This window comes from Aristolochia californica, unplaced genomic scaffold, assembly GCF_029961685.1.
Source record: "Aristolochia californica isolate CCGP_79_NKW_82.1479 unplaced genomic scaffold, dmAriCali1.0.hap1 SCAF_1, whole genome shotgun sequence".
Classification (NCBI taxonomy): domain Eukaryota; kingdom Viridiplantae; phylum Streptophyta; class Magnoliopsida; order Piperales; family Aristolochiaceae; genus Aristolochia; species Aristolochia californica.
Window position 1 is genome coordinate 6,174,456 of NW_027181770.1, and position 13,362 is coordinate 6,187,817.

The 13,362-nt window shown below is 36.5% G+C and overlaps 2 protein-coding genes across 2 annotated transcripts; both read left to right on the forward strand.

The window, feature by feature from the left end:
• The first annotated feature begins 3,143 nt into the window (after positions 1–3,143).
• On the forward strand, positions 3,144–4,615 carry LOC137957504 (uncharacterized). The gene is made up of 2 exons (XM_068805151.1): positions 3,144–4,436; positions 4,531–4,615. The coding sequence occupies exon 1, from the start codon at positions 3,367–3,369 to the stop codon at positions 4,213–4,215; it is 849 nt and encodes a 282-aa protein (XP_068661252.1). The 5' UTR covers positions 3,144–3,366; the 3' UTR covers positions 4,216–4,436; positions 4,531–4,615.
• A 5,488-nt stretch (positions 4,616–10,103) lies between these two features.
• LOC137957513 (pentatricopeptide repeat-containing protein DOT4, chloroplastic-like) lies at positions 10,104–13,325 on the forward strand. The gene is made up of 2 exons (XM_068805152.1): positions 10,104–12,479; positions 12,912–13,325. The coding sequence occupies exon 1, from the start codon at positions 10,104–10,106 to the stop codon at positions 12,129–12,131; it is 2,028 nt and encodes a 675-aa protein (XP_068661253.1). The 3' UTR covers positions 12,132–12,479; positions 12,912–13,325.
• Positions 13,326–13,362: the final 37 nt, after the last annotated feature.

Consider the following 13,362-nt stretch of genomic DNA (forward strand, 5'->3'; position numbering starts at 1 on the left):
TTGTTTGGCCATTCTAAGCTCAAAAGAGTTATCCCCCAAACAGTGGCAGCGGAAATGGTGCCGTTGCCTCCTTGACCACAGACAAGTTTCAGAGCGCGCCTGACAGAAAAGCAGACACCTTAACCTTGATCAAGCCAAGCAAAAACCCGCTATTCAACGTTAAAGATTCACGAAATCAAATCAAACCCACAAGATCTACGACCAGTCGACCACAAGGAGCAGAACAGAGAAAGAAATAAGAAATCCCAAACACGGGTCTGCACTGCAGCTTAACGTTTCCCTCGATGGAGTTGTGAAGTCTCTCGTCTCTTTCTGTGCGTCTACAGAGATTGGAATTGACACCTGGTTAGCATTCCTTTGCATGTAGCAGAGAGACTCTTTTCTGGGTCACGTAAAAACATCGAGAAAAGATATCCGTATAACGAATGTTATCATCGATCGGTGTCCTTCCGTATTTATTTATTAATTTGCTTTGAATTGCATCGTTGTCCGTTGGAGCAAGGAATCGTAGAGAAGAAGTAGGTCGCCGATTCCAGAGTGTTTTCTCGGCAGCAGTAAACAACGAAATAGTTTTCAGTGGATAAAAATATGATCGTCGACTGAGATGGTGATCGGTGAAGTGGAAGAGACTGATTGCACGTGCATAGAGAAACAAATGGTGAGTGGAAGGATGACCGATGACCTGGGACGCTCAACAGAAGGTTGCTAGTCAAATTTGGAATCATGAATCGTTCAACTCCAATTCTTTTCATTTGTTCATATTATAACTTTATTGAGATCAATAAACGATTTTAATTCATTCTAAATTAAGTTAGGTCAGGTTTTTCTGTAAACAACGAGGGTTCGGTTCAAGATGAAGACGCTTACGAGCCCATAATTAATTAATTAATATTTTTAAATGATTTTGTTACTCCAGCGCTAACTCCGTCTCGTTGATCATGTTATCATGGAACACTTGAAAACGAATGAATTAATGTCATGTCACTTGACATGTCATCATAATACGTCATTATGCGTGGTGGTGTCATCATTCCATGAAAGCATACTTTTTTTTCCATTTTTTTTATTAATTTATGTTCTTTTATAATTTTTTTTTAAAATTAAAAAATTAATTTCTGGTTTTAAAAATCTTACACATTTAGTTACCTTCTATTTAATATAATAAAATATAAATTTTTATTAATGATTTAAAAAGTATTTTTCTAATGTAATTAATACCTTACATTATCGATTTATGATATTATTTAATTTAATACAATATTTTGTAAAAAATATTTTTTAAAATCTTATTTTGTTGGTACATATTTTACTAACTATTTTTTTATAATAAAAAAATATAAATTGTATATTACTTAATTAAATATCATATTCTTACATATTTGACACCTTCCATTATCGATTTAAGATATTTTTTAATTTTAATAATTTTTTATAAATAATATTATAGTTTTAAAAAAATCTTGTTTGTGGGTACACTTTTTATTATCTTCTATTTACAATAATAATATTTTAAATTAAGATTTTTAATGAATTAATATACTATTTTTATTTATTATAATTATAAATAGAAGCTAATAAGATTTTTGAAAACTAAAATAACTTTTAAAAATATTTTTAAATTTTGAAGATATCTTAAATCAATAATGAAATGTATTAAAAAGATTAGAATATGAATATTTTAATTAATTAATATACAATATTTATATTTTATTACTCAAAATAGAGGGTAATAAAACGCGTATTGACATATATATTTTTTAAAAACAAATAAAAAATTTAAAATATTTTAAAATTTTAAAATATCTTAAATCAATAATGAAATGTGTTAAATAGATTAGAATATGATTTTTTATTAATTAATATGCAACTATTTCAAAGATTTTAAAAATTTTAAAATATTTTAAATCTATAATGAAATGTGTTAAATACTTTTGAATATGATTTTTTTATTAATTAATTGATATAAAAATTTAATATATTTATATTATAAAAAAGAACTTAATAGAATATATACCAACAAATAAGATTTTTAAAAATTAAATTAAATTTTTTATCAAATATTGTTTAAAATTTAAAATATCTTACATAGGTAATGTAAGGTAATAATTAGATTAAAAAATATTTATTTTTTATCATATTAAATAAAAGGTAATGAAATGTTTAAGATTTTTAAAACCCGAAATTAATATTTTTAAAATATGTTTTAAATGACAAAAAACTTTAAACCAATAATGAAAAGAAAACGGGAGAACAAAAAAGTATAACGACGTGGAGTACTGATGCGACGCACTGATGATGTATCATAATGACATGTCTTATAAATGCCTCATGATATGATGATGTGATGATGTGGACATACCGATGCGAATTCTCTAATGTACTTTTAGTCCCGTTTATGACCCATCGTGAATGAGTCATAGACTAAGAGAAAATTTGTTGCCCCTATTTGAAAAACCCAAGTCTACTCGGTATAAGCCATGCCCATGGCTTCTGAACGGGACCGATTTACGTGGACTCAGTCGATATTAATCTCATTTTCTCCCACTCGGTATTCACCACTCACTAGATGCTTCGGTTATCATTGCGGGCCCGCCTCTTAAAGCCTCCAACATTGATGTGGGCCCAATAAAAGCTGTCCCTCGGGCAATAATACCCTTTCCCACCTCCTAATGGATGGATAAGAGAGTATGTACGCCTCCTGTGATTCACGGGGACGGTGATCTGGTCGTTCATGGTGTGGGCCCTCGAACGAGATCGAAAACTCTCATGATACAATCTCCCCATGTTCTCGTTTCTCGGCCCCGGATTTGAAAAATAATTGAAACGTTGGACCCCGAGTTGCCAATTTTTAACTCGAGCAAGGGGGCGGGATTTTACTCTGCTTTATTAGTTTCTTTGAATTACTCAGCCGCTTTTGTGGTCAGAGCGAAGCAAAAGCGAAGCAAAAGCGAAGCAAAAGCGAAGAAAACGCCTTGGCTTGCCTCTGTAGATTCCGTATCTTCGGATTAAAATACCCGAATCAGTCGCCGTTTCGGATTTCTGGTCAAATCGTCAAACCCCTGCCATACTCAGAGATTTTAAAAAATTATTTCCGTTTTATATATATACATATATTCTAATGAAATAAGTGGGTAGAGAGAGAGATCCCTTCGTCAAGCTACAATCAATCACTCAAAAGGAAAGCCTACAACGAGCTCCAGCTTTCTTGTCCATAAACCTGAAAAACCCATTTCGGTTCTACCTCGTCTTCTTACATCATACTCTTCCTTCATCTTTCCTTTTTCTGGGGTTTCTTCAGTGCTGAGCTTTTCCATCCTCTTCTGCCCTTTCTGATTTGGTTTTGTTTATAGGCGGATACATGGACGCATGGGCATCAAGTTCCTAAGCGTTCACACGTTTCCATGGTGCTTTCATGTAATGGGAAATCACTTTTCCTGCGTTCACCAGGTTTCTTCAGATCCTTCCGGCCGAACGGTGAAGCTTATCAAATCAGACGGCCTCGTGAAGATCTACAACCGCCCAGTCAACGCCGCCGAGCTCATGCTCGAGTTCCCCAAGCATCTCATCTGCCACTCGGATTCATTCTTAATCGGCAAGAAAATCCCGGCTCTTTCTGAGAAGGACGAGCTCAAGCTTGGCCACAAGTATTTTCTCCTTCCCAAGCATTTTTTCCAATCTGTTCTGTCATTCGTGACCATAGCCTCCTTCGCCTCTGCTCCATCCACATCCTCTCTACCTAACGATGCCGCTTCTTCGAAGAAAGCTTTTCTGAAGAAAGCTGCGACTTGTAAGCCCTTTGAAGTACACAAGACACCTTCTGGGACTCTTCAGATCCGGGTGTCCGACGAGTTTATAGCCCAGCTGATGGAAGAAGGGAGACTGGGAGAGGAAGAAGAGAAATCGGAGGGTTCGGATGTTCTGAAGGGGAAAGTGTGTACGACGCCTCAGTTGCAGAAAGACTACACGCAGCTTGTAGGGTGCCGACGGTCTATCCAGTGGAAGCCCAAACTGGAGACCATTAGTGAAAAGGAGAGGAAGAGGCTTGGTGCTTTTGGAATCAAGAAAAGGAGAAAATCTCAGACAAAAGTAATAACCAACGGCCAAAGACCAGAGAAAAATCAGCCGAAGGTTAAGGCTGCTCCACCGCCGCCACCATCTCCACCACCGCCGCCGCCGTCAGCTCCTCAGAAGATCAGGGGAAAGAAAGGCTTGTAATTTTTACATTTTTTTTCCCTTTGTTGGTGATGATCATTTGAATGTGGTGTAATTTGTAAAACTAGATTTAGTTACACAAACATGAAAAAGCAAAAAGATCAGGAGTCTCAAACACTCTATTAGCAGATGCTGCTTTCTCTGAGGGCCAAGCCAACATCATTTCACAAAATTTTCTTTAATATATTCAAATCTGCGTATCAATTATGGGATTTGAATGCACGGTAATCTCTCTCTAGGACTCTGTTTATTTGATTTCGGTTTATCATGGTCTCACCTCTCAAGCAGTTCCTTTTCGTGTTCACTTTTTTCTAATAGCTTTCGTCTAGCAAAGATCGTGCGAAGAAGGGCCCTTTATGCAAAGAACACATATTCAGTTGACTGTAAATGGAAATTGTCGTCGAATGATTTGAAATTTGCCGACTGCGCACCGAGAGGCGATTAGCTTCCAATTAGAATAGATGGATTCATGGGGAGCCATATTTTTTTAATTCCATCAGCTCCTGAACTCTTGAGTAATTATTATTTTATTATTTTTTCATGCACACGCTCGCCTGATCTTCTCGAGCATGAACGCTACAATTAGAGAGGAAGCTCTGAGCAGACGGGATCCGGTTGGAATTTCAGGCAGCTGGGTTTCTACGTACGCAAAGTTATTCCAAACTTTGTCTTCCTCGTTGGTTTCGCCCGTGCTTTTTCTCCACTTTTTAACGTTTCATGAATGAAGGGTTCCGGTATTCCATTATTTCCTTGGTGGGTTGCTTTCCCCTGCGTCGTTCTTGGAAAATTTTGTACTATTTTATTGAAAGGAATGACGTTGGTCAAAGTTGGTGGGTCGGGTATCTGTCAGTGTACAGCTCGGTCGCCGTGGAAGGAGCTGGCTTTCCGATTTTGGGACGGCAAAAGACAAAATAGCAGTCAAAGTTTGTCAGCTTTCGGAATCACGCATGTGTGTGTAACGGATAATGTGCGAAACAGTGACCCATACGTGTCATGAGAACAGCTTAAATGAACAGATTTATGGGGCCCTCAACGTTTCTGATCAAAAAAGTTAAAACCCGCCGTGCTGAGTGCACCCATGGGTCGGACCCAGCCCATGCGACGGGTTCGGGTGAATTGAGATCAATGTGCATCATCATTGAATTGGTTCGGACGAAAAGATAAGATCCAATAGCAAGAGGCTGATCGAAGAAGACTAGGGAAAGAGCTGTCAATGACAAGAACATTTCGCTTTTCTGTCATGACGGGGCCCAAGAAAAAGAAAGCAATCTCATGTGTGTTATCACCCCCTTGTAGCAATTGAAAAAGGGAAGGCCATCTGAATGCGTGTTTTTGAAATGAGAACCAAAACTTTGGAATAGGGTTTTACTTTGAAGAAGAAAGCTGGTATTTGAAAACCAAATAATCTAAGTTGCTATTCTCTTTTCAAGGAATTCCTGAAAAGTTATTTCTAATAGAAATATGCATTCAATGACTATTTTTATTTTAAATCAAATTATACATTCTAGCATGTTGATTTATTGAAGCATTTGAAAGGGTTTTTGCATAAATTTTTAAAATTGAAGTATTTACATGCATTTACTTTGAGATTTATTGATATCCTTAGTCTAGTGCATTAAACTGTTCTCGATACACTTTAAATTATTCACTAAAATTTAGATTACTACTAGGGCCTATACTTTGAATTTTTTTTTTTATTGAGCTGATTTTTATGTTTTCCCCCTAATGTAAAAACCAATCCAAGATTTACCGTGGGCTTAGATTTTGAAATTAAGTCATTAGAGATTATTTGAGTTGTTTCTGCATTGAATATGTACGTAGGATTGATGTACCTATCAAATAATTTTTTTTATGTGTTAAGCAATACACACTTGCAAGCGCTAGTCAAGCCTTAGGATCTAGAGAGGACTATTTCAAATATTTTTAAATTTAAAAAATAATTTTAAGAAATCTAATATTCTCCTACTTGGTCTGAGCAATTGCAATAACATGTGTAACAACATCTACAATTTCACTGACATTTTCCCTAAAACCAAATGAGAATTTACAAAAATCATGGCAATATGTCCTCTAACTAAACAACTATTGCTTTTTATGCATTATTGTGTAATTTTACCTTGAAAAGCCTTTAATGTGGTTTCTAAACTTTATGAATAAACCTCAAGTGTTTATTTGAATACTATCAAACACAATATTATTTTTCATTCTCACAATATGCATATATACAAAGCCAAAAGAGGAGATAAATCATAAATAAGAATTTTTATTTAAAAAAATGCTATAAAAATAAAGTAACCAGTTTGAACAAAGTCTCGTCCAAGTTACATGAACGTTAAATAAATATGGTGGCATTCCTTTTGTCAATGTGATATGAACCTGCCTAACTCCGTCCTAAAAGGTAACTCAAGAGGGGAGGTTTACAAACACATATAATAACATCCAAGACCACCCTTGTTAACCAATGTGGGACTAACTGAGACTCATCATTCCCTACCCTTTTAAATTGCACATCCTCGTACAAGGAACCGACGTATGGGCCCATCGACCAGCCCACCCGACTAGTCAAGGTACGAATTTCATACTAGATGATATGAACCTATCTAACTTCGCCCCAAAAGCTAGCTCAAGAGGGGAAGTTTACAAACCCACATAAATAACACCCAAGACCACCCTTGCTAACTGATGTGGGATTAACCGGGTCTCATCATACCCGACCCCTTTAAACTGCACGTCCTTGTGCAAGGAACGGGCATATGAGCCCATCGACCAGTCAAGGTACGACTTTGATACCAGATGATATGAACCTATCTAACTCTGTCCCAAAAGCTAGCTCAAGAGGGGAAGTTTACAAACCCACATAAATAACACCCAAGACCACCCTTGCTCACCGATGTGGGACTAATCGGGACTCATCATACCCGACCCCTTTAAACTGCACGTCCTCTTGCAGGGAACCGGTGTATGGGCTCATCGACTAGTACACGCAACCAATCAAGGTACGACTTGATACCATATGATATGAACTTGCCTAACTCCGCCCCAAAAGCTAGCTCAAGAGGGGAGGTTTATAAACCCATATAAATAACACCCAAGATCACCCTTACTAACCGATGTAGGACTAACTGAGACTCATCACAATGGATCTACAACCATTTGTTCATGAATACATATATTCTATGAGTGCTTCATTGAATTTGGCATGCTCCTTGTTTGGTAAGTATTTAATGTCTATGTGTTTACTTTAACTTTTACTCTTATTATTCTTAGCCAAAAAATACAACAACAAAATTATCACAGTAAATCATCAATGACTCGGAGATTGTATCAACAACTTGAAGTCCCAAAATAAAAGTATTTAATTAGTACTTTGTAATGTAGCCTCAAAACATTCAACAAATTTGATTTTCAATGTGGATGTAGCAACTAGAGATTGTTTGACACTTTTACAAGATACAACATCACTAGCTAATATGAGGATATATCTTAATATTGACTTATGCAAGTCAATTCACCCATCATACTCTAAGTCTGAATACTTATCAATTTCCAAGTTGTCAGATTGTTTATACGAAAACATGTAAATTTTTTTTTTCTCAAAGATATTGTATGACCTTCTTTACAATCCTTTAGTGATCCATACCAAGGTTACTTTAATATACACTCAACATTTGTACTGCAAATGCAATGTTTGATCTGGTACAGACCTGAACATACATAATGCTTTCAACTATTAAAGCCTAAGTAATGTCTTCCATTTGTTTTCTTTCAAGGTTATTATGTGGGCATTGATTCAAACTAAATAGTTCCCTTTTTATAATAGGTGTTACAGTAAGTAAATAGTTTGACATCTTGAATCTCTTAAGTACCTTATTAATATAGGCTTTCTAAGACAATTCCAAGATACCATTTGATTTGTCTTTATGAATCTTAGTGCCAATAACTATAAAATATCTCACTTATATCTTTCATATCAAAATATTGAGAGAAAATTTTACCTCATGCAACAAACCCACAACATTGGTTACAAGCAAAATATTACTTCCACTAAAAAGATAATTTTACTTCCACTAAACCTTATTGTATATGCAATGATCCATAATATTTTCAATAAAACCAAATGAATAGATAACATTATGAAATTTCAAATACTTTTGAGAGCAAGTATGCTTTAACTTATATATGGATTTTTAAAGTTTGCAAATTAAATGACCACCATCACACGAGGTAAACACTTCAAATTGTTTCATATAAACCTCTTCCTTTCCATTGAGGAATGTCATTTTTACATTCATTTGATGTAAATATAAATTAAAATAGGCAACTAATATCATGATGATACAAAAATAATCTTTCTTTGCAATAGGAGAAAATATCACTCAATAATCAATTCTTTCTTTTTATGTGAATCCTTTGACAACAATTCGAGCTTTGTAATGCTCAATGTTACTTGATAAGTCTTTATTGGTCTCATAGACTCATTTACAGCCAATGGTTCTCACCCCATTAGCCAACTCAACAAAGTCTCAGACTCGATTCTCTACCATAGAATCCATATGATCCTTCATTGAACATACCTTAAGTTAGATTTACTACCATTCATAGTGTATACAAATGCCTCAAGGTCATTTTTTATGTTGGTATCATTACCAGATTTTTGTAGGTACACTAAATAGTCAATAGAAATGATTAGTTTATTATTCTAGTTGGTCTTCTCACTGACCTTTTGTGGAGGATGTTGTACAAGAGATCTATGTGTCATAGAGGTTGTTGTTCAACAAAATCTGCTATAACATATTCATAAATATGTGGAATATCAAGAATTGATTTTTGTAGTTGATCTTCTCAATGTTGTTTCATCAACCTCTTAAGGACGCCGGTGTACAACAGGATCAGCTAGAACATCTTCATAAATATGTGGAACATCAAGAACTGATTCTTCAAGTTCTACTTGATTGAGCATAATGTTACAATGAATAACTATTCTATAACAAGTTAACAAATTTGTATAAGAAAAATGACCTTACCTAAAAACATTATTTCAAGGTTGATCACTTTTACGATCCACACGATCACTTTCAAGGAATTTAGCATTTATTGATTCATCAAACCTAGTGTTATGGGAATCACAATACCATCTATATCCATACTTTTTAATATAAGCTGAAAAAAAGGGCACTAATAGTCCTAAGGTTTAACTTAGTTTTTTATGGACTATAAACTTGAACTTCAATTGGGCAACCTAAATGCTTATATGATTTAAAATTAGTTTCCAACCTTTCCTTAATTTAAATGGCACTTTAGGAGCCTCCTTAGTTGAAACTCGATTTAAAATATACACAGTTGTTTTAATGGTTTCAATTCACAATGAGGAATAGTTTAGCATTGATAAGCACACTCCTTATGATTGCGCAAATGAAGAGGGGGAGGAGAGTTGTCCTCCATTGTCCATCTAATCACACAGAGCATATCAGATTAGATTACATGCCTAATAATTAGTTAGATGACCAAAATCGATCAAAATCTCATATTTCATATTTGTTTTTTTATTTTAATAATAATAACAATAACAACCATAAACATTTAATTAATCTCATTATTTGATATTATTAATTTCAATATTTAACATATAATTAGATTATTTTTATTACTCCAAATAGATGTATCGTAATGCATTAGTGATGGCTGCTGAGAGCGATGGGACAGACCGATCCAATCCGTCATCACCAGGCAAACGGTTCAAAGCGACACTGTTTATCTTAAGAGCTATAGATATGTGCACTCTCACTTGGACAGTGGAATGCATCCCTCCGCTTCATTGATGAAGCTCAGAAGAAAACGAGTTTATCCATCAAAGTGACTATCAGAAGAAGAAACGGTCACAGGTTCTCTCTATGGCAGCCACTCAATCTGCCCTGATTCGTAGTTTCTCCCCCTCCCGTAACCCGGCCAACAAGGCGGAGCAAAATGAAAGCTTTCGTCTTCATCCGTCGCATCCTCATCTCCTCAAAACTCGATTCGAACCCGAGTCGGACGTTTCGCTGAAGATCTCTGAACCGGGTCGCACGGGGAAGTTGTTCGACGAAATTCCCCTCCGGAGTGCCTTCTCTTATAACTCCCTCATCCAGCGCCATCTCAACGATGGAGATCCCACCCACACAATCCCTGCAATTTTTGACCACATGCTCGCCCGCGGCGTTCGTCCCGACAAACACACCATACCTCGCATCTTAACCGCTTCGTGCCTTGTGGGTAGTTTTTCTTATGCAAAATCAATTCATGGCCACGCTATAAAATTCGGATTCGCTGCGGACGACTTTGTGGTCACCTCTCTTATGACAATGTACGGGCAGTTTGATGGCCCTGAGACTGCTAAACGAGTATTTGATAAGATGTCTAACAAAAACTCTGTGTCTTGGACTCTGCTAGCTCGGTTGTATGCGATGGAGAATCAATACGAATCAGCTTTACAAGTGTTCTATGAGATGGTGAGTTCAGGCACCAACATTGACTCTGTTGCTTTAGTTTCCGCTATTAAAGCCTGCTGGCGGTTAAAATCAGCTAGCCATGGTAGAAAAGTTCATGAAATCGCCAGGAAAGTTGGACTTGAATTTGATCTGTTGGTTGGTAATGCACTATTGAAAATGCATTTTGATTTTGGAAATACTGAAGAAGCTCGATCTATATTTGATGGTATGCCACAGAGAGATACTGTTTCTTGGACTACAATCATTAGTGGGTGTGTGCAAAATGGTGGATTTAATGAAAGTTTTAAATTACTTAGATTAATGTGTGCGGAAAGGATAAAAGCTGATTCATTTGCTGTTGCAAGTATTCTTCCTGCTTGTGCAAGATTATCTGCACGGAAGCATGGGAAAGAGATTCATGGCCACATTGTAAGGCATGCAATTGACTTGAATCTGACAGTTCACAATGCCCTTGAGGACATGTACATGAAATCAGGATGCGTTAGATCAGCTTCAGCAATTTTTGAGAGAATGACTGAGAAAGATGTGGTTTCCTGGACTGTTATGATACTTGGCTATAGTTTGCATGGACAAGGAGAGGTTGGAATCCAACTCTTTCATGAAATGGAGGCCTTGAAGATAGAACCTGATGAGATGTCTTACACTGCAGTGCTCCATGCATGTCAAACTGCTCGAAAGGTAGAGGAAGGTAGATTTTACTTTAATTACATAAGGCATCCCAAGGTAGAGCACTTTGCTTCTATGGTCAGTCTTCTAGCTCGGGCAGGACAGTTGACAGAAGCACAGGCATTCATAGAGAAGTACCAAATAGAACGGCACACACAAGTGCAGAGAGCTCTACTTGAAGGGTGCAGGATCCATCAGAATTTGGTAATAGGTAAGCGAGTCGCAGAGAGACTAACTGAATTAGAACCTCTGAATGCAGACAACTATGTAGTGCTTTCAAACGTTTATGCTGCCACTGGGAAATGGAATATGGTTAACAGGTTAAGGGAGACAATTATTGATATGGGTTTAATGACAAGAAAGGCTTATAGCTGGATTGAGATCCGAAATAAGGTACATGTGTTTGGAGTAGGCGATGTTGCTCACCCAAAATCGGAGAGAATATATTGGGAATTAGAGGGTTGGATGAAGAAGATGGCAGAAGAAGAGGGTTGTGAACCCAACTCTGATTTTAGTTTCCATGATGTAGATGAAGAAAGAGAGTGCATTCCACATGGACATGGTGAAATGCTGGCTGTTGCTTTAGGGCTGATAAGTACCGAATCTAAAGTGTCTGTTTGTGTCACAAAGAACATGCAAGTATGCCGTAATTGCCATACGTGCATAAAATACTTATCTAAGATGACTAAGCGACATATTGTATTGAAAGATCCCAACCGGTTTCATCATTTCAATAATGGGTCTTGTTCATGTGGTGATTTTTGGTGATATGATTGGATGAACTGTTGGAAGTCGAAGGATTTCCATAAATTGGGTGACCAGATCAAGAAACATCTTGACAAATTGTGTCTGCACTTATCTAAATAGACGGAAGGAGGAAACTTTGAGTGGAGACGTCCCTCTAATAAGAGGATGACCTTCTTTATTTTTTTGGATTGGGAGAGAACTACCTTATTGACAGTATCTACATCTCAACCTTATTGAAAGTATCTACATCTCCCTGAGGTTGGAGATGGATAAATTATTGGAGCGTAATTGAAGTCCTTTCTGGCTACTTCAGTCCACATCATTCCAAGGTCCTGCAATATTCTAGCCAGTCCCTCAATGAACATCAATGTAAGCTTTCTAACGGGTGCATTACGGACCAAGTTATATGAGTTGAGTATGTTCTAATGTTTTGATAAAAATTTTACACTAAAAGAAAACTCATGTACCTGGCTTGATTCATACAATTAACACAAAATGGATATGGTGTGTTGTTGTTACATGAAGAACATAATTAGAAGAAATCAAAGATGCATCCATTCAGAAAGAGAAGCAATTCTGATGCAAATAAGTTTTGAGGAAGCCTTGGAACTTGTAACAACAAACTGAAACAAGGCCAAAAAGATGAGTAGGAATCTCCCTTGAGATCGTAGGCATCGGTTCTAAAGTTCTCATAAACTATACAGATGTCCTTTCACTGCACTCTTATGTCTTTTTCTTCTTTGTTTATTTCCAGCTTAAGAGAAAAAACAGATGAAATGAATGATATGTCTCTTCCTGCAGTGTCCTTCCTCTCAACCATCTCTATTTCCATTTCTGCAACTTCCAAACAGACTGGCCGATTTGAAGCACATTGAAGAACTTCCTTGTTTCATTGATATCTTGTAGACTATTGTTGTTAACTTTCTTATTTCTTGAGATCTGTTTACTGGCTTCAGACTTCTTTGATATGTACTCGGTTCTGCAAGTTGATCCGGCTAATTTCATGTCTTATCTGAAGTTCATTCCAGACAATCTCTGTGTTTTCTGTAGGTAACTAAATTCCATGTAAGTTTTGTTTTGAAAATGGAAAGGTTGTGGGTGGAATGATTCCGAGCTCCAAAATGTGAGTTGCTCTCATAATCTACTGATAACCGAATACTGTGTCTAAATGATTCTTCTTGGACATTCTTTGGCTATCTATCTCCAGGTTTGTAATGTTGGACCAAGGTTTTAGTGCGAACATGGTTCATCA

Excerpts from the sequence above, each read along its gene's own strand:
- LOC137957513 (XM_068805152.1), top strand. The coding sequence starts at position 10,104 with ATGGCAGCCACTCAATCTGCCCTGATTCGTAGTTTCTCCCCCTCCCGT.
- LOC137957504 (XM_068805151.1), top strand. The coding sequence starts at position 3,367 with ATGGGCATCAAGTTCCTAAGCGTTCACACGTTTCCATGGTGCTTTCAT.